Source organism: Carassius auratus, chromosome 35, assembly GCF_003368295.1.
Source record: "Carassius auratus strain Wakin chromosome 35, ASM336829v1, whole genome shotgun sequence".
Lineage (NCBI taxonomy): Eukaryota > Metazoa > Chordata > Actinopteri > Cypriniformes > Cyprinidae > Carassius > Carassius auratus.
Window position 1 is genome coordinate 5,143,292 of NC_039277.1, and position 20,103 is coordinate 5,163,394.

General features: G+C 37.8%; 2 protein-coding genes across 3 annotated transcripts; both read right to left on the minus strand.

The window, feature by feature from the left end:
* Nucleotides 1-699: 699 nt before the first annotated feature.
* LOC113054110 (proline-serine-threonine phosphatase-interacting protein 2-like) lies at nt 700-11,678 on the minus strand. The gene is made up of 15 exons (XM_026219430.1): nt 11,429-11,678; nt 10,682-10,782; nt 9,688-9,762; nt 8,983-9,017; nt 8,800-8,906; nt 8,213-8,275; nt 7,279-7,377; nt 5,752-5,797; nt 3,693-3,772; nt 3,315-3,413; nt 3,144-3,240; nt 1,950-2,025; nt 1,795-1,829; nt 1,634-1,704; nt 700-1,474 (listed from the first exon to the last, which is right to left on the minus strand). The coding sequence occupies exons 1-14, from the start codon at nt 11,459-11,461 to the stop codon at nt 1,649-1,651; spliced, it is 1,002 nt and encodes a 333-aa protein (XP_026075215.1). The 5' UTR covers nt 11,462-11,678; the 3' UTR covers nt 700-1,474; nt 1,634-1,648.
* A 4,418-nt stretch (nt 11,679-16,096) lies between these two features.
* Nucleotides 16,097-18,175, minus strand: LOC113054111 (activated RNA polymerase II transcriptional coactivator p15-like). Of its 2 annotated transcripts, none has more exons than XM_026219431.1 (5): nt 18,029-18,175; nt 17,665-17,734; nt 17,350-17,472; nt 17,090-17,198; nt 16,097-16,558 (listed from the first exon to the last, which is right to left on the minus strand). In XM_026219431.1, the coding sequence occupies exons 2-5, from the start codon at nt 17,731-17,733 to the stop codon at nt 16,479-16,481; spliced, it is 381 nt and encodes a 126-aa protein (XP_026075216.1). In that variant the 5' UTR covers nt 17,734; nt 18,029-18,175; the 3' UTR covers nt 16,097-16,478. The 2 variants fall into 2 exon arrangements, with proteins under 2 accessions (XP_026075216.1, XP_026075217.1); XM_026219432.1 differs by having other exon boundaries at nt 17,665-17,749; nt 18,029-18,168.
* Between the last annotated feature and the right edge of the window lie 1,928 nt (nt 18,176-20,103).

Below are 20,103 nucleotides of genomic sequence, written 5' to 3' on the forward strand. Positions count from 1 at the left end.
AACCATCTTCCACAGCTTTCACTAACTCCACCGCTGGCACAGCTCTGGTCCAGCTGGGAATGACCTTCTGTGTGAAGAAGCTGAGCTGTCCATCTGCTTCCAAGCAGCCCAGGCTTGAAAATCAACTTGTACAGATAGACTTGGAGCATCTGAAGGTCCAGCTGGACCAGGATGAACGGGTTCCCCAGCAACTGAGAGAAGATTCAGGCCTGACCCAGAATCAAAGCCTTGAGTGCTCTCAGAGGGGGAATATATTTGGTGCGTTCAATGGGCTTCAGGTGATTACAGAAACCCCATCCATCATAACCGATCTGAACATGGTTAGTGCGCTGAAATACAGTGCAACTGTGCTAGCGGCGACCCGAGTTCGAATCCCGTCTTGTCGATCCCAACCTTCTCTTTCCACCCAATGCTTTCCTGTCAGCTCTATACTGTCTGTCCAAATAAAGGCATAAAAAGCCCATAAAAAAAAGGTTCTTTATTGGCTTCCGTGAAGAACCTTTAACAACCATTGACCATTCCAATGCACAAAAGGTTCTTTATAGCAGAACAGCAAGACAAAATTTTTCACGTTTCACTTAAAGATTTCAAATCTCTAAAGTCATCTGGGAAATGGTTTTCTCTGAATGTCTTAAACGGGCACTCCTCAACAGAGGGAGAAAGCGGACATACCACAATGTTAATCACAGGACGAGGAGATCAAATAATATATACACATTTATTTAAGCAATATATCCAGTGATGAAGGACTGTATATTGACAGTGTGCAGAATTTTACACTAGAAATAAATTATACCTTTGTAGCCTTTATTAAGCGGATTTAAAAGTGAAGCGTGTCAATTCTAGACAACTAGCTGCACCAAACAGAATTAAAAAATTTCATTAAAATTTAAATATATATATATATATATAAGACCTCTCTTGTTTTCCATTGGGTGGCCAAATGTGTAGCCCCACCCCCAAACTCTACTCATTGGTTGAGCCCAATCAGGCTGCTCAAACACACTGCAATTCCATTTGGTGCCATGAGTGGTGCAAAATTGTACATTTCACCTTTAAACTTCTTTATCTATATTACTCAAACTTTTTTTTTTAACTAAATAAAATACAAATATTTATACAATGTTGTTTTGTTGATGTCATCAGTGTAGTGAGAACTTCAGGATTTGACTTAGGACTACGCAATAGTGTCAAAGCTCACGGTGTTTGCAAAGGTGGATTTTAGGTTAGCAAGTTAATGATTGTGACGAGGGGGGCGGAGCGATAATGAGCATCACCAAACTCGCGCCGTTCCCACAGCTCTCGGCCCCGCCCACCTCATCACACCGATGTTTTTTTATTAAGAGACAAGGACACCCTTCATGTCAGGCAACAGTATATTCTCACCACATGGTATGAGGAAGCAGGCAAAAAAAACAAAAGTTTCTAATGCCTTCACTATATTCCTACTGAGCAGCAGAAGGGCTTGCAAAGTCTGAAAAAGAAAAAACAAAAACAAATGAACACCATTTCGTCAAGGAAGCATTCAAGGGATTTATAAACAACATTATTAACCGTGTAATACTTGGGGCCGACATTAATATTACTGTTTGTAAATTCTAAGTCAAGGTTACATTCCTGCGAGAATTCTTACCGAGTCATGATCTTATTAGTATCGTATTAGGCTGTACCCTGGTTCTGCTACGGTTGAGTATAAAGGATCATCTGAACGGTGAAAGATACAACAAGAATTAAGAATTGAAAAAAACATGCAGACTAGGAAGAAAAAACACATTGCTTAGAATATTTTCATACTTTCTGCAGTTGATGGTGGAGTTGCTGCTGCTCTCCTGAAATAATACACAGCAAGATGTAAGGTAATAGAAAAGCTGATGGTCATATTCAAATGAAATAAACTAATAATTGAATGATAAATCGGCGAGCTCCATCTGTAAGGAGTGAGGGCTCACCTGCCAGATGTTGTGGGAAGTGAACGAGTGGGAGCCGATCTGTGATTGTTGTAGAAGTTTTCATAGGGAACAGGTGCTGAGAAGAGATCATTTTAATAAACGTTTACAGGACAGTTCGACCCACTGTAAAATGTCATTAGACTCATATCTGAGTGGAACTCAAGACAGAAAGTTCATGCATTTAATTTCTTTACAACAGACCGTCAAGCTCTGATAAGGACAAAAAGGCAACATAAAAGCAGGGTTATTATTAAACTAAAACTAAAAAATGGAACCATTCATATTTTTTTTACTTAAAATAAAGCTTTGACCATAATAAAAAAAAAAGTTAAAAATTATATATATATATATATATTTTTTTAGCTAAATGCCAAGGCAACATTTCTTATTTTAATTTACTTTGCATTGATTTACTAAAATACTAAAACTGGAATAAAATGAATAAAAAAAATGTAAACATAAAAAAACTACTAAAAATGTCTAAAACTTTAAAATGAAAATGGAAAACAAATATTAAAACGGATTAAAAATATTAATAAAAACTATATAATAGTACCTCTATGATGCTAAAATTACACTGCATAGAAGTAGACCATATGACAGAAGATGTATGATAGTTTTTTTTTTTTTAAGAAAGAAATGTAAACCTCAAATTTAATTTGTCCATGAGCATATTTTAGTTTGGAGTAGTCTAGGTTTTCAGAACTTTAATGCACACAATGCATAAAATTAGAACATGTGGAATCATAAATGAGAATTTCAGTTAATAATACCATCGAACTATTCATGGACAAAGCCATATGGACTAATTGTACAGTGCTTTTATGATGCTTTTTGTCATTTCAGAAAGAAAAAGAAACCTTTTATAATAAAATGAACTGTATTTCTATTCCAATTGAAATTAGAGCTAAATGCACAGTAAAAGGTGTGTTCACAGAGTAGTTTCTGCCAAATTTTGCACTGTAAAGATCCATTGTCAGTAGTATTGCAATATAGCACAGCACACAAAAACTGCACTTTCATACCAAGGAACTTTCTGCTGGTCAACACTGTTGGTTCATGTGACCAGCTTCATGCAAAATCTGCGTTGGGAAATCTTTCCCCCTCATTCAAAGTTTGTTGCAAGGATTCCATTTAAAAAGGCTGGATTTCATCAGTGAACGTGACCACAGCTTAACCTGCTGCCGGGAGTACCTGGTGGTTTGTCTCCGGTTCTTCTGAGGTTGATAAAATGCTCGATGTCTTCTTGAATGTTACATTGCTCCAGTGACTTCCTCACTTCCTCATAGAGCTGCGTGACACAGACACACATAGTTAGGCGGGTTCCACATGAGCATCCTACATGGTGCCACACAGTCAGGTTACCTCATCGCTGGTGACACACTGCTGGGAGAGATGGTTGAGATGGGTCCACACCACGTTTCTCAGGTTGTTGATCCTCTCCACTTCCTGTTTCTCAAGAAACTGTGGCAACATGCACATGAGATGTCAAAGTAGAAAGATCAAAATAGCCCCATAAACTTATTCAGTTCAACTTGTTAAAGCATGTTTTAATTCAGGCATTGTATGTGTAATTGACTAGTTTTGTTTGACCTTTAATGGTTATTCAAATTTACATGAAAAGCCATTTACAACCCATTTTAAAGAGGTGCATGAGCATCACATGACCTGACATGATCAAGTTTGTTTTGTCATCATCATTGGTGCTGGGGTGTGTGATGCAGGCTGGGGCGCAGAGCTCACCTCACAGGCTTTGACATGCTCGTTCAGCCACTCCTCTCTCATCTTGCCCAACAAGGACACATTCTGACTATAAAGCCTGTCTATTTTGGAGTTGAACATACAAAGGACGTTAAAATTAGAAATGGAATAGAAGAGTTATGTGGTGTTTAGGGCTGGGCAATACAGCTAAATGGTCACATAACATTTTTCTTTAAACCTTTTGAATACAGTCCAATAATTCACCTTAAATATATATTAAACAATACTAATAAGACTAAACAACTGTATTTCATTAATTAATTTACTGACAAAACTGATAAAGCCTATCTGGTACTACTCATATTGACATGTGAGCAGCCAGTCCCTGACTACATGAGCCATAAGAGTCCTTCGATTGGGAATCAGACATTACTGATTGAGAAGTATGTGTTTGATTCATTATAAAGAGCCAACCCATAAAAACTCAGTCATTTAGGAATCAGATTACCCTGATGCGTTTGGTTCACTAAAAAGAGCCGACTCATTATCGTTTGGGAATCAGATTACCCTGATGCGTTTGGTTCACTAGAAAGAGCCGACTCATTATCGTTTGGGAATCAGATTACCCTGATGCGTTTGTTTCACTAAAAAGAGCCGACTCATTATCGTTTGGGAATCAGATTACCCTGATGCGTTTGTTTCACTAAAAAGAGCCGACTCATTATCGTTTGGGAATCAGATTACCCTGATGCGTTTGTTTCACTAAAAAGAGCCGACTCATTATCGTTTGGGAATCAGATTACCCTGATGCGTTTGGTTCACTAAAAAGAGCCGACTCATTATCGTTTGGGAATCAGATTACCCTGATGCGTTTGTTTCACTAAAAAGAGCCGACTCATTATAGTTTGGGAATCAGATTACCCTGATGCGTTTGGTTCACTAAAAAGAGCCGACTCATTATCGTTTGGGAATCAGATTACCCTGATGCGTTTGTTTCACTAAAAAGAGCCGACTCATTATCGTTTGGGAATCAGATTACCCTGATGCGTTTGGTTCACTAAAAAGAGCCGACTCATTATCGTTTGGGAATCAGTTTACCCTGATGCGTTTGGTTCACTAGAAAGAGCCGACTCATTATAGTTTGGGAATCAGATTACCCTCATGCGTTTGGTTCACTAGAAAGAGCCGACTCATTATCGTTTGGGAATCAGATTACCCTGATGCGTTTGTTTCACTAAAAAGAGCAGACTCATTATCGTTTGGGAATCAGATTACCCTGATGCGTTTGGTTCACTAAAAAGAGCCGACTCATTATCGTTTGGGAATCAGATTACCCTGATGCGTTTGGTTCACTAAAAAGAGCCGACTCATTATAGTTTGGGAATCAGATTACCCTGATGCGTTTGGTTCACTAAAAAGAGCCGACTCATTATAGTTTGGGAATCAGATTACCCTCATGCGTTTGGTTCACTAGAAAGAGCCGACTCATTATAGTTTGGGAATCAGATTACCCTGATGCGTTTGTTTCACTAAAAAGAGCAGACTCATTATCGTTTGGGAATCAGATTACCCTGATGCGTTTGTTTCACTAAAAAGAGCAGACTCATTATCGTTTGGAAAAGAGCCGACTCATTATCGTTTGGGAATCAGATTACCCTGATGCGCTTGGTTCACTAGAAAGAGCCGACTCATATGGCTCAGTTGTTTGGGAATCAGACTACCCTGATGTGTTTTGTTCACTAAAAATAGCGGACTCATATGGCTTAATCGTTTGGGAATCAGACCACCCTAATTGAGCAGTAAGTTGTTGATTTACTAAAGAGAACCAACTCACAAGACTCAATCAAGAATCAATCAGGAATCAGACTACACTGACAGATCTGTACATTTTTCGCTGTAAATTTAGTAGCAGTGTTCAAAATGGCCAAATCTCAGCAGATTAATTTCGCCTGAACTAACTATATAAGTCTATCATATTTAATATTGCTTAGTTGTATATTGCCAACAGAATCATCTTAAATATTCAATATATTGTCCAGTCCTAGTTAAAGTATATTATTATAAGTGAGCATATTGTATGTGTGTCTGCTGACATTCTTACCAGCTTCCTCTGCTGTCTGCTTGGCTTGCTGTGTTTTGGCGTACAGCTTGAAGTATAAGGGAGGGACATTATTTATACAACAGAATCTCTTTGTACGGTCATTCACATCTTACAAGAATAATACATAATAAAAACAGCTAAAGAGTATGTACATACTCTAAAACCAGCACTGTCTCTGAAGAGATGAAGATTGATAGTTAACTCGCTACAAAAGGTTTACAGGCTTTCAACAGCTCCAGAGTCTTGTCCTCGGGGGATTACAATACTTCCAACATTGCTGACATGTTTTACAATGATTGACAGCACTGTACATGCTCTGGCAGTCATCCGTACCCATTCGTGGCCTTCGTGGTTTGTTTTGCATGCTGCTTTTCTGTAACTCATTTGCCTCCTCTCAAGAGGTGCATCTCTATGGAATTTGTGCCTGAATTATTTGCTTTTTTCTCCATTTATAAAAGAAAGTGTTTCAGGTTAAAAAAAAAAAAAAAAAAAAAAAAAATCTATAATGTGCATGCAAGGCAGCGAAAGAATAGTGTTATAGCTTTACACTTTGATTCTACCGCGTCATTCCAGAATGCTTTATTCTGATTGGCTGGAATGTGTGCTTTATTGCACAGATAGTTCCAGTTAGGTTTAAATCCCCAATCTATTCTTGCTACAACATAACAATCAAATAATCACCTTTTAACATCTACAGAAGCACGCTTTATTTCCGTTTTGACACTCGCCCCCACACACTCATACACACAGATCATATCAGCACTGCCCTGCAAATCTATCAATTAGATTCCTTACTTAAAAAGGTCAACATTTCCTAATAGCAGTGTGTAAGCACTATTTATTTTTAGTAGTTAAACAAAGCTTTACCATTCGTAGAACATTAATGAACATTAAACATTAAAAAGTCTTAAAGATTAAGCATAGCAAAGTCTTAAAGGGATAGTTCACCAAAAAAGGTCAATTCTGTCATTAACTCACCCTCAGTGTGAGTTTCTTCCATCTGTTGAAGACAAAAGATATTTTGAAGAATTTTAGTGACCAAGCGGTTGCCGGTAGCCACTGACTTCCATAGTATTTTTTTCCATACAATGAAAGTTAATGGCTACCGGCATCCGTTTGGTTACCAACATTCTTCAAAATATCTTAGTTTGTGCTCAACATAAGAAGCTCACACAGGTTCAAAACAACTCGAAGGTGAGTAAATGTAGACAAAATGTAAATTTTTGGCTGAACTTTTTCTTTCAAGAGTGTTTTAAAACATACAAAATGTGTCTCCATGTGTAATAACCATTGTAGTCTATGGATAAGTGCATGTGTCTGGTAGTACTATTTGTGGACTGACATTTTATCAATCTATGTGATTGGAAGATTTTTCAACTGTAATCTTAAAGTTCTTTAAATGTATGAAATTTACAAAACGTCTATATGTAAATCAGTTGAGGCTGAATGTGAAGGGCAGTTAAAGGTCATTTCATGCAGTACAGAAGAAAAATAAACAGATGCGATGTCCCAGTTTTACTTGCGTACCTTTTCTTGCTGCTTGGAACTGCTAGTGGTAGCGTTTCTGTTCATATTCTGTTCTGCTTCCTCTTTATCTCGACACTTTTGCTCATACGCCTTCTTCGCCTTAGAAAAAAAAAAAAAAAAAAACCCGTTGGCATTTAAGGTGTGACCAACACAACTTGTGCCTAAATGTAACTATAATATATATTCTTTATGAGCTACAAAAGTCAATATACATATGCTACTGATGTTATAGTGTATATAGAATCACACACTACTACACAACCGGCTAAAAGTGCACACATTTCACTGAACATTTCCCTCAAAAACACTAATTTAAAGACTCTTATAATTATAATTCATCCATAGCTATTAACCTCTTTCTTATTTATTTAAACATATGAGCAGATACTGAAGAAAAAGCAAGTGCCCAACTCCTTAAAAACATTTTGGTCACAACTTCAATCTGTATGATTTCATCCTTTTGCTGAAATTACTATTACTTTAACTGTGGAAAGTTGTAATTGTAAACATTTATTTCAGATAACTGGTGCACAGATATATTTGTTTCTACAAGAGTTGTGTGCAACAACAGATGTGGTACTACAAAGTTTCAGTTCCTAACTAATAAATACTGATGCAGCATGGGACACCTTGATGCTAATAAACTTAAGGGAAACGGTTTATTTGCCAACCTGAAATCACCACTTTCAAGAATGCTTTATTTAAGCTTGAATGAGAATCTGTCTTTTTAATGAACAAAGCCATTCAGCACAGATCACTTCCCATTTTGTGCAGCTAAAATCAGGTGCACTTATTCACTTCCCTCCTGCCACTGAATCAGACCATATACTTCCCATAAAGAAAATAAGGTGCCATAGAAAAGTGGGCAGCTAAACCACCTTTTATAGCAACAGCACTGACAACTGAGAGACCTTGCTCTCTCTTTCATACATACCTCAGCCGTTTTCTTATATTGAGCGGCCTTCTGCTTATGAAGAGCATCCATTTGCTGTTCTACCTGAAAAAAAGCACAGCTTTAAGAAGCTACATGTTTTGAGAATTCCTACCAGACAGCATAACAACACAGGCTCAACCAATGGTGTGTCCGTATGACCGAGTTTTGTTCAAAAAACCTACTCAATATATTGCTAATAATTAATTTTACTACAGTAGATGATTTACTGGCGCAGATGTTTCGGATATACTCTTCCCTGTCAGTTATTTTTTATGTCACAGCTTTTCAAAAAGTTAAGTTTTGGAGATGGCGTGTGATTTTGTAGTGCTATCAGCAATTCAGTGTTGTCATTTCCTTGCAATCGGCCACATTTACACCTACACGAACACAACAGTGTCCAAAACTGAACACCCATAAGCAAAGGCAGGAGATTTCAGATCGCATACTTTCCGAAAGGTCCTGCATCAGCCGAGCAACTACCATTGAATCGAATGCTAACCGATAACCAGGTATGAAAAGATTGAAAAGTCGGCAACACCACATTTCAATCAGTAAATAAAGTATGAAATGCTGTTTGTATGTCTTACCTTCTTTCGGGCCTCTTTCTGTTTCTCTTTGAAGTCTTCTAACTTTTTTGCTTCTTCTCTCATGGTTTGGGCCAAATGCATATGGGACAAACTCACATTTTCTGTTTCTAAACACACATTTTAACCATAAAATTTCCATCCACAATAAACTGCGATCATTAATCGTTTGCAGTATTTACTTACGTAATTTGAAAACATCAAGCGACCGTTTCAGGGTGCTAAACACAGAAAAACAAAAACGTTATAAACAATAAAACCATTGTAAAATTGCTGACATCAGTCACTGGTATAGGACTCAGTTAAACTCTTTTTTTCTTTTTCTTTTTCTCACCCCATAGTAAGAGGAAAAGCACTAACCACAGACCAACTACAAACATGTGACCAACCCAGGGACTGTTTAGGTTAGTACTTTGAAATGATCTAATATACCATATCAATACCGCATTTTTTAAATGCTATCTTTTTAAGGGGGCTCAGTGTCCAACCAGAACAACACAATAACATGTCATATTCACTAAAGAACCTTCTTGCTAAAGAAATCAAAGAATTGAACCTCTATGAAGATGCATTAGAAATGTAAGTAATGCTTGCCCAAGTTGTTGTGGGTGGTTACACGGCCTTTCTACACATTTGCTAATGTGTTTTTAAAACACAGTAATTGTGGTTACTTGGTTATCGTTTACTGGCTTAACCCAAAACTGACAGCCTCCAAGTATCTGATATGGTTTAGATTCTTCTGTTTATAGTCTGATTGCTTCAAATATTTATGGCACACCTCTCAACTAGAGACCACACGATGCACCTTTAAAATCCTTTCAAGAAACAGCAGTTTGTAAAATATATCCATAATGTTAACTGAAATAACTGTAATCATACATCGGTACTTACTTCATTTCACTGCTTCCACACACTTTCTTGGACAAAGCCAGCAGCTCCTTGGCATACTTTTCTTCTATCGCAGCTCTGAAAATAAGTGTTCTTATATTTTAGATCAATGTTTCGTACACAATGACATGTTATTGAGTTAATCTGCCGATTTGCATGCCTGAAATGTATTAGTTTTTTAAATCAAATATTAAACTAATTGTGTAAGGCTTGAGTATTGAGATTTGTAAAATTTTTCTATAAGTTAACACCATCAAGACGCTTAATTGTTTGTTTGAGTATCCCTCCCAGTCTGGTAGTATTATAAGATTTAAGAAATTAGATCATAAATCAACTGTATTCAGGGCATTGACATGATTTGATCATTTTTAATCATGCATTAAAAGGATAGTTCACCCAAAAATGGAAATCCTATCATTATTTACTCACCCTAAAGTTGTTCCATTCCTGTATGAGTTTCTTTCTTCTGATGAACACAAAAAAATGTATTTAATAGAATTTTGGAAATCAATCGGTTTCTGGTCCCCGTTGACTTTCCGTATAAATCAACTGTTTGGCTACCAGCATGCGTCAAAATATCTTTATGTTCAACAGAAGGAAGAAACTCATACAGGTTTGGACCAACTTAAGGGTGAGTTAATACAGACAGAGGTTTAATTTTCAGGCAAACTATCCCTTTAAGAAAGTACAATGGTCCATTTTCATTTAATGCTGAGTTTAACTTTCATTATTTGTTGCTGTAACTTGTTGATTTAAAACAGTTACGCATGGGAAAAGTAACAAATGTAAATCATTTTCACACCAATGACAGGAAATCTTGCAACAATGCACGTCATGAGGCATTATTTCTCTTTTTTTTTTTTAAAGACTTCACTTTCTGTTACTTTCCTTCAGTTATATACGAATGCACTAAGGAGGTTTCACATGAATTTTTGCTGTGAAACCATCAAGCGCTTGAGGTGAAAGTGGCAAACTAGGTAGTGACTCTACGTCTCACCTGGCCTTCAAGAAGTCCTCGATTTCTTTGCACGTCCTCTTGCCGTCATTCAAGTGCTGGATGATGCTGTCATATCCAACTGTGCTGGTCACATCTGTGTTCTGGTATCACAATTGAAGAATAATGTAGAAGAAGCAATACACAAAACAAGTTTTTTTAGTAATCTGAAAGCGCAAGCCAGTAATCCACAAAGTGCCACATGTATCACCAATTCCTCATTGCAGCCTTCAGAAACATGACGGTGTGGACTGTTGACCATCATCAACCATGAGAGCTCAACCTCTGTAATTTAGAAGTCTGAGGGGCAGACATAGCATCATACCCACAACCACAGTTCACATGGAATATCTCCCAAAATAAAAGCGAAGAAAACAAAACCAAATTGCATCTTGCTTTGCCTAATGAGTTCTCAGGGTGCCATGGCCAATAGTCAAATAACATGAAGACACAATTCAGCACATTGAGATAAACTTTTTAATTATTATGATTTTATAAGAAAGTGACTTCTTTAGGTTGTTTGCTGGAGGACCTGGATATTCAGTATGTGCTGACCAAACTTCCTTTAAAGGAAATCAGCCCTGTTTCGATAATGTGAAAGACGAGCTCCAAATAAAAGCTTTAACTATTTATTAAACTAATATCAAATCAGAGCATGTTGGTTATCATTTTGTATTATACAATCAACAGTATGCCCACTACATTTCTCTAATCATTGACAGTATGCCCATCAAAATAAGGAAACCTCACCCAAAAATGATCCTTGAAATGCAGTTCTCTCATTGTGTCGGCTTCTGTTTGCTCACTCAGAAAGTGACTGTGAAGTTCCGTATCAGGCTGAAATAACACTGTGACTGATTTCACGCAGGCGTGATGGTCTGATGCACGCCAAGCGTTAAAATAACACGCCTCGGGGTCCTAAACGCGCATCTCTCACGCCTGTCCAAAGAGCGAAAGTTATTGTTGAACAGAAAACTGGACCTGCAAGATTTAGTTGTCTTTCCCTCCACCTAGTGAGCGAACGGTGAAGGCGCAGTTCTTGTGAGGAAGGAAAATAAACCTGGGCGTCCTTAACTAGGGCGGTGCAACCGGTGTTACTATACTATACTATACTACAGATGCATCTCAATAAATTAGAATGTCGTTGAAAACTTCATTTATTTCAGTAATGCAACAAACTCGCGTATTAAATAAATTCAGTGCACACAGACTGGAGTTTTTAAGTCTTTTGTTCTTTTAATTGTGATGATTTTGGATCACATTTAACAAAACCCCACCAATTCGTTATATCAACAAATTAGAATACTCCATAAGACCAATAAAAAAATACTTTTAGTGAATAGTTGGCCTTCTGGAAAGTATGTTCATTTACTGTACATGTACTCAATTCTTGGTAGGGGCTACTTTTGCTTTAATTACTGCCTCAATTCAGGGAGGCATGGAGGTGTTCAGTTTGTGGCACTGCTGAGGTGGTCTGGAAGCCCAGGTTTCTTTGACAGTGGCCTTCAGCTCATCTGCATTGTTTGATTCTCTCTGGGGTTCAGGTCTGGTGAGTTTGCTGGCCAGTCAAGCACACCAACACCATGGTCATTTAACCAACATTTGGTGCTTTTGGCAGTGTGGACAGGTGCCAAATCCTGCTAGAAAATTAAATCAGCTTCTTCAAAAAGCTGGTTAGCAGAAGGTGCTCCAAAATGTCTTGGTAAAAGGTTGCAGTGACTTTGGTTTACAAAAACACAATGGACCAACACCAGCAGGTGACAGTGCACCCAATTTCATCAATTTGAAAATCAAAAATTACAGTCCTCATAAGGCTGCAGTTCTCTCAGTTGGTTGTGCATCTTTTTCTTCCACACTTTTTCCATTCCATTCAACTTTCTGTTAACATGCTTTAATACAGCACTCTGTGAACAGCCAGCTTCTTTGGCAATGAATGTTTGTGGCTTACCCTGAAGGGTGTCAATGATTGTCTTTTTTTCCACAACATTCTAATTTATTTTTGTGCAACTTGCTACTAAATGACTTTGGTGACTAAACTGGTAGATATACAGTCATGGGCAAAACTTTTGGCAATGACATAAATTTTGTGTTTTGCAAAGTTTGCTGCTTAAGGTGTTGTGGTGTTCATTCACATTGTTTCTAGATTATTGTTTTGAGTGTTCAGATGCATTTTAAATGATTGCTAAAAACTTAATTGGCCAAAAAATGAACTTTTCACAAAATAAACAAGTACAGTTACTGTTTCTTTGATCCTGACAAAAAATGACCAGCTAACATTAATTGACTAATCATATCAGCAGCACATGTGAAAGTGTGAATTAGTACTAGTCAGGTGAAATCACTATCATACTCAGGGTGTGAGCAGACTGCTAGCTATAAGGAGGGAAGAAGCACTTCCAATCATTGTGTTCTTGTTAGCAATGGTTACCGCCAAAGAAACACTTGCAGCAATTATCACTTTGCATCAAAATGGCCTAACATGCAAGGAAATTGCTAACCTGAAGAATATTTAACCTGATAGAACCATTTACCAAATCATCAAGAACTTCAAGGCGAGAGGTTTGACTGCAGTGAAGAAGTCTTCAGGATGTACCAGATTGTCCAGTTAGTACCGGGACCGTCTCCCCCTAAGTTACAGAATCGTGTCTCCAGGAGTGCAGAGCTGGCTCAGAAATGGCAGCAGGTTGGTGTGAGAGCACAGTGAGGCCAAGACTTTTGGACAACAGCCTGGTGTCAAGAAGGGCATCAAAGAAGTCCACAAAAATGAGTGTACAAGCTAAGCCCACAAATTGTGTTAAACTCTGAGAACTAATAAGGCAAGAATGGACGGCCATTAGTCAGGATTTGGCCCAGAAGCTAATATCCAGCTTTGAGGAGTTAATTGCAGAGGTTATTAAAAAGGGTCAACACTGTAAATAATATTGACTAATTTTATTTATTTTTGCCAGTAAAAGCCTTTAAGACTTATATGCTCATCACTGTTTTTCAGTATACCATAGAAACAAAGCAAAAATTATCTACAAATGCTGAAGCAGCAAACGTTGCAAAACACTTTGTCACTGCCAGAACTTTTGGCCATGACTGTACAAAGTTCTAGATGGTGCAGGCTGATAGGTTCTTACTTAATCTGATATCATCACATTATTATTCACATGGCCCAGGTGGTTGATTTCTTTTCACATCAGCAGCCAATGAGCTTACTGCTCAATATTCAAATACTCTGCTAGTGCTTATTGCATGCTTCAGATTCAGAAAGCTTCAGAAAACAAACATCTAAGATAAGCGAACGCTCACATTTCCATTTTCAGTGTGCATACTGTGTGGTTGCCTAAACTGACCAACCACAAACTAGTTTAAGCATTGTGTTTAACAGCCTTGCATTCATATGCAGGAGCAAAATACTATAAGCATTAGCATTTACGCGACTGCAGCAACAAGAAGTCTAACTTATGTATCTAAGTTGGTCTTAATTGGTTTAGTTGGCAAAGCTGGTCTCCCAGCCTGACCAGCTAAGGAAGTGGTCAAAACCACTGTTTTTTTTTTTTTTTTTTTTTCATGAGGATATCTCACAAGCTATGGAGATGAAAACAGGTTTAAATGAAATAAGCATGTTGGATATCTTCAGCTTTGCTGAGCGGTAGATTTCAGCTGCATGCAGTGGCAGTCACATTCTTTATTCCTAGCGACTTTACTATACAAATAAGGATTTAAAAGTTATGCTAGTGACCATTTTCAAATAACTTCTAGTTATTTTGTTTCAGGTGGTTGGTGGAGTTTCTTATCAGCTTGCAATTTATCTATTTGTTAACTACACGTGGTGTGCACTTCCCAAAAATAAAATTCTCTCATTAATTACTCATGTCGTTCCAAACCTGTAAGACATTCGCTCATCTTCGAACACAAATTAAGAATTTTATGAGATATGAGAGCTTTCTAACCCTCCAAAGACAGTAAGGGAAGGTTCATCTTTCAAAATGTGTTATATGTGCAGCAGCAGTAATTCCTACATGCTCACTGCAGTAGCAACTTCAGTACTTGCTCTGCTGCAGCATAGCAGATCTATTCTGCCAAGGCCAAACACATTAACATTGTCATGTAAATGACCAAACTCTCCGACTATTGTCATGACAGAAATACACAGTGCTGTCAAGAAACTAGATGGGGCAGGCTCATTGGTTCTAACTCAATCTGATATCATCACATTATTCACATGGTGTAACTGATTGGTTTGTATTCGCATCAGCAACCAATGAGCTTGCTGCTCGATATTCAAATAATAGGCTAGTGCTAGCTGTAGCAGTTGCAGTACACTTCAGAAACAGTCCACCTTCCCCAGCTCCAACTGTATAGATTTACTATGGGTTAAATTCATGTAGTTATATATGGGGGTTACTTCATGTGTTATATGGGCAGTTATTTCCTACATGCTCGAAGCAGCATGCCTATGGATGTGTTGGTAGTAGTCTTTGTACTTGTTCTGCCACAGCAGCAGAAAAGCAGACCTATTCTGCCAAGGCCGTGCTTATTAAAGATAGGGTAGGTGATTTTGGAGAGGCTAGCAATACCAAACTAGCCTTGAATGCATGAGATCACACCCTCCCAGCAAATCACTCTCCAAAGCCACGCCTCCTTGACATGCAAATGCATACATTGACAGGCAGGTACGACAACCTATTTTAGCACTTGGACCGAGGGATATGATTTTACAAATATTTTATCTATGTTTCACAGATGATATAAATACATGCACTTAACTTAGTGATTGTTATCAGGGTGTGAAGTGACTTTAAACCAGCATAAGAATTTTTTTTTTAACCAAATCCTGCCATTAACATGCCATGATCATGTAAATTAATATGCTGAACTCTCCAAGAGTTGTCGTGAAAGAATATGTGTCTCATAGATCAGGTTGAAAACAGATGTGTTGTTAAATACTTGTGTTGACTGTTGCCTTCAAATGATTCAATGATTTCAAATTATTTAAATTAAGGTACATTTAAAATAATATATATTAAATTAAATGTATGCATTTAGCAGATGCTTTTATCCAAAGTGACTTACAGTGCATTCAGGCTACCAATTTTTACCTATCATATTATATATATATATATATATATATATATATATATATATATATATATATATATATAAATAAATCTAACCTGCTCTAATGGACATGGCTATCAGAAAAATACAGCCTATATGGATAATAAATCTCAACATCTATAAAAAATAAATAAATAAATAAAAAAAAACACTAAACTGCAGTCTAGTTTAGCTTCTTTTTAAAAAAAAATAATAATAATAAATAAATAAATTTAAACCATACAGTTATATATTCTCCATACTTTATTAGTTTTTCTATACTTTAATAGTTGTTTGCAAGAAACTTGTAACAAAATAAAACAAAATCAGGTCTTTGTGTGCATTTCTATCATCTTTATTTAAAATTAAGGACACAAACACCCTGTCTCTTGCCAACCCCTTTCAAAATCCCAACCATGAAAATCTCAAATATAAAAAGACAAATACAATGATCAACTACTTCAATAAAACCTAATCTAAAATGTACATACAAAGTGTCCTGGTCACATTTGCCTTGTGAAGCACGCCGCTCTACAAAGACATTACACATTTGTCAGACTTATGACAGGTCTCTAAGTCTATGATCTGTCCCTTGGCTGATTCAGAGAAGATGTAGATACTGTGTTTGGGCTTTGAGGTGCAACAGAAACAGAACTGCAGAGCAACAATCTGTGTTTAAAATGCATCCAGGTTACTAGTGAACTACAGGCAGGTCTTATATTCTCCTCACAGCGTCGTCAATCTCACTCATCTGCTCTTTTAGTTGGTTCCACTGCTCTGGGTTCAGTGAAATACCTGTAATAAGCAAATCAAACAGAAGAACTCATTTAGACACAAGACATCCATTTTTTTGAACATTTAGGGTTGGTAAAATCTTAAATTATGTTTACAGCACTCAATTTTAATTATTTTTTATTAAACAGAATGCTTTAGTAAACAAATGTATTTATGAAAATGTTTGTGATAAGGTATTGTTATACTGGTGCATATGAAAAAGATTCACAATTATTCCTTGCTTTTTTTGCTTGTGCATCTTCAGATGGAATATATATATACAATTTTATTTTGTGTGTGTGTGTGTATTCCCCTGTAGATTACAGGAAAGTCAATTTAGTCATAATACATGCAACCCAAGTCTGTTTTAAGAATAAACAATCAAAATTATAATTGGATATTGAATATTACCAAAAATGCCTAGACAACCAGAAGCATAAACATGGGTTAACCACATGATCATCTCCGTATATTGTGCGTGTGCTTCTAAATTTGTGTATTACATTTCACACTGTAGTTTTTTTTTTTCACATCTGAACCCACAGCACCTACCTTTCCGGCCTGGTTTCATTTCACCTTCCTGGTCCATCCAGTATTCCCGGATATCAATCAGCACTTTTCCCTTGAAATCCCGAACACTCACATACCTCATCTTTCCTATCTTAAAATAAGAAAACAATATAATCATTTGAATAATACAGATTCACAATATAGTGAACGGTGGTTGTGAAACGAGAAGTGTGTGTGTGTGTATGTTGTCATGCTAAATACAAATAAATGATGCTAAATAAACGTGTCAAATTATTCTTCACCTGGAACATATTGTCATTTTTGCTGCTGCTGCTGCTTTTGGATGCAGATGATACTTTTGAGGTTTCTCCACTTTTTTGTTTCTTTGATGGCTTCTCGGGTGTTGCATGCTTCTTGCGCTTGGCCTGAATTTCATAATTTTTACATTGAATGCAAAGCAAGTAACAAAGGAACAGTGGATTTTACATGATATTCGTACCGTTCTTGCAACACAAAACTGTTGGTTATTCTCAATTAATGTACAAATTTGAGAGGTAAATATTCTTGGTTGTGAAGTGCTTTTAGCTAGCTAAAAGTGTAATGTGAGGTTTTCATACCTTCGTATCAACTTCACTGTCGGAGTCACTGCCCGAGGTGGAAGACAACACTTCCTTTGACTTTGGCATTCTGAAAAGGACAATGCTGTTTAAACGCAAAACAAAAAGAACACAATTGTGAAAATCCCATTTACGCTAATACATATAACGTTAGTCCTACGTTCCTTAAAGCAAAAATTTAGCTTGTATTAAACAGAAAAGTATCAATAGCGTCGCTCGTTAATAACTACAAGAACCAAAAAGGCCGTACGCAGGAACGCGCAGCGAAATTGTTTCAATGAAACAATCTGTTATTGCAACATGAATGCTGATATTGTAGTCTTGCTCGAAAATAATAAACAGCTGCATGTTTGAAATGACTTACGTGGTGTCGTAAGTTAACCAAGTTTAAACAGAAGCTCATTCGATTGCGCTGGAAACGTCCGTTTCTGCGAAGCCTGTGCAGAGCAGCGCGCGTTTGCGGGGACGCGGTCAGGAAGCATCCTTGAAGCATTGGATTATGGGAAGTGTAGTTTTATTTTTCTTCTTTAAATTTTATTGGCGGTTGACAAATAACAAAATTTAGTACTTCCGCCACCAACTGGTATGGAGTATGGATCAAAATTACTTGCCTTGTCCAAAGACCCACGCTTGCGGTCTTTGCAATCGATCACTTGGCTACTTATATGACGTCTTTCCAGTGCCGGCCCGAGCCTCTTGGGGGCCCTAAGCAGAATTTGATTTGGGGGGCCCCCCTCCCACCACGCGGAGTCACCTGTGCTTCAAGATTAGTGACACAAATGTCACACTATAATGTTACATTATAAATGAATACAGTGAGGTTATGTATTAATACAAAATAAATAAATAAAAATCAATACTTAACATACTTCACTCTTAAGCTTCTGAATACAAACTGTCACAAAACATGAAATAAATAATTTGCAAATGTCCAAATGCAAATGTGCATTAAATGTGCAACCTTTTAAATGAAACCAAAATAGACAAACATTAATATAATAAAAAATATAATGCTACAAATAGTTAAAAACTTAAATAATGAAAGCAAACATAAGAACAGCTAGGATTCAACAATGACAGTTGTACAACAATGACCTCAAAATTGTTCCTTCCTAGCTTTTCAGGAGGCAAAGTCACTGATGACAGGACAGCAGGATTGTATTGTTGTGCCCCCCTTCCTCAAATATGATGATGGAAAATAAACACCTACTATAGGGGTGAAAATAGAACTTTAATCAAATAAAAAAGTAAAAGAATAAATTGTATTATTGACTAATTACAATTGTACCATTCAACATTTACCTATGGCTATAACTTTATTATGACTAATTTATTTCATAGTCTTAAGAATTCAGAAATCATGCAATGGGAAATTAAGCAGTTTACTATGATGTATCACAGGTCGTGACAGAAGGACTCCGTTCTAGTGAACTCTCCAGAGTCGAGTCAGGTTCCTGTTGACCCCCCAGAGTCGAGTCAGGTTCCTGTTGACCCCCAGAGTCGAGTCAGGTTCCAGTGAACTTTCCAGAGTCGAGTCAGGTGTTCATGGACCCTTCAGAGTCAGGGCTAGTCACCAATGACCCTCCAGAGTCAGGGCTAGTCACCGATGACCCTCCAGAGCCAGGGCTAGGTACCATGGAATTTCCAGAGACAAGGCTAGTCACCATTGACCTTTCAGAGTCAAGTCAAGTCACTGGTGATCTTCAAGGACAGAGTCATGTCACTGGTGATCTTCAAGGACTAAGTCAAGTCACTTGTGATCTTCAAGGACTGAGTCAAGTCACTGGTGATTTTCAAGGACAGAGTCAAGTCACTGGTGATCTTCAAGGACTGATTCAAGTCACCGGTGATCTTCATGAACAAAGGCAAGTCACCATTGATCTTCATGAGCAAATACAAGTCACCAATGATCTTCATGTACAAATACAAGTCACCAATGATCTTCATGTACAAATACAAGTCACCAATAATCTTCATGAGCAGCGTCAAGTCAGCACCGATCTTCTGGAATCCAGTGTAAACACCATGGGATTACCAGAGTTTCGTCTTCCCGTTGGTCCGACCACACGGTTGTGGTGGTCTTCTGCTCCGCCCTGGGGGCTTTCGGCCTTGACTACAAGGATATGGTGGTCTTCTGCTCCGCCCTGGGGTGCTTCCGCCTTGACCACAAGGATGTGGTGGTCTTCTGCTCCGCCCTGGGGGACTCCGGCTTCATCCACAAGGAGGTGGTGGTCTTCTGTTCCGCCCTGGGGTGCATCCGCCCCGACCACACGGTTGTGGTGGTCTTCTGCTCCGCCCTGGGGAGCGTCCGCCCTGACCACACGGTTGTGGTGGTCTTCTGCTCCGCCCTGGTGGGCGCCACGTGATGTCCTTCATGGACTTATGTTTTGTGTTTTTCGTTTTCTGTTGTGTTTTCTGTCAGTTCCCCTCTGTTAGCCT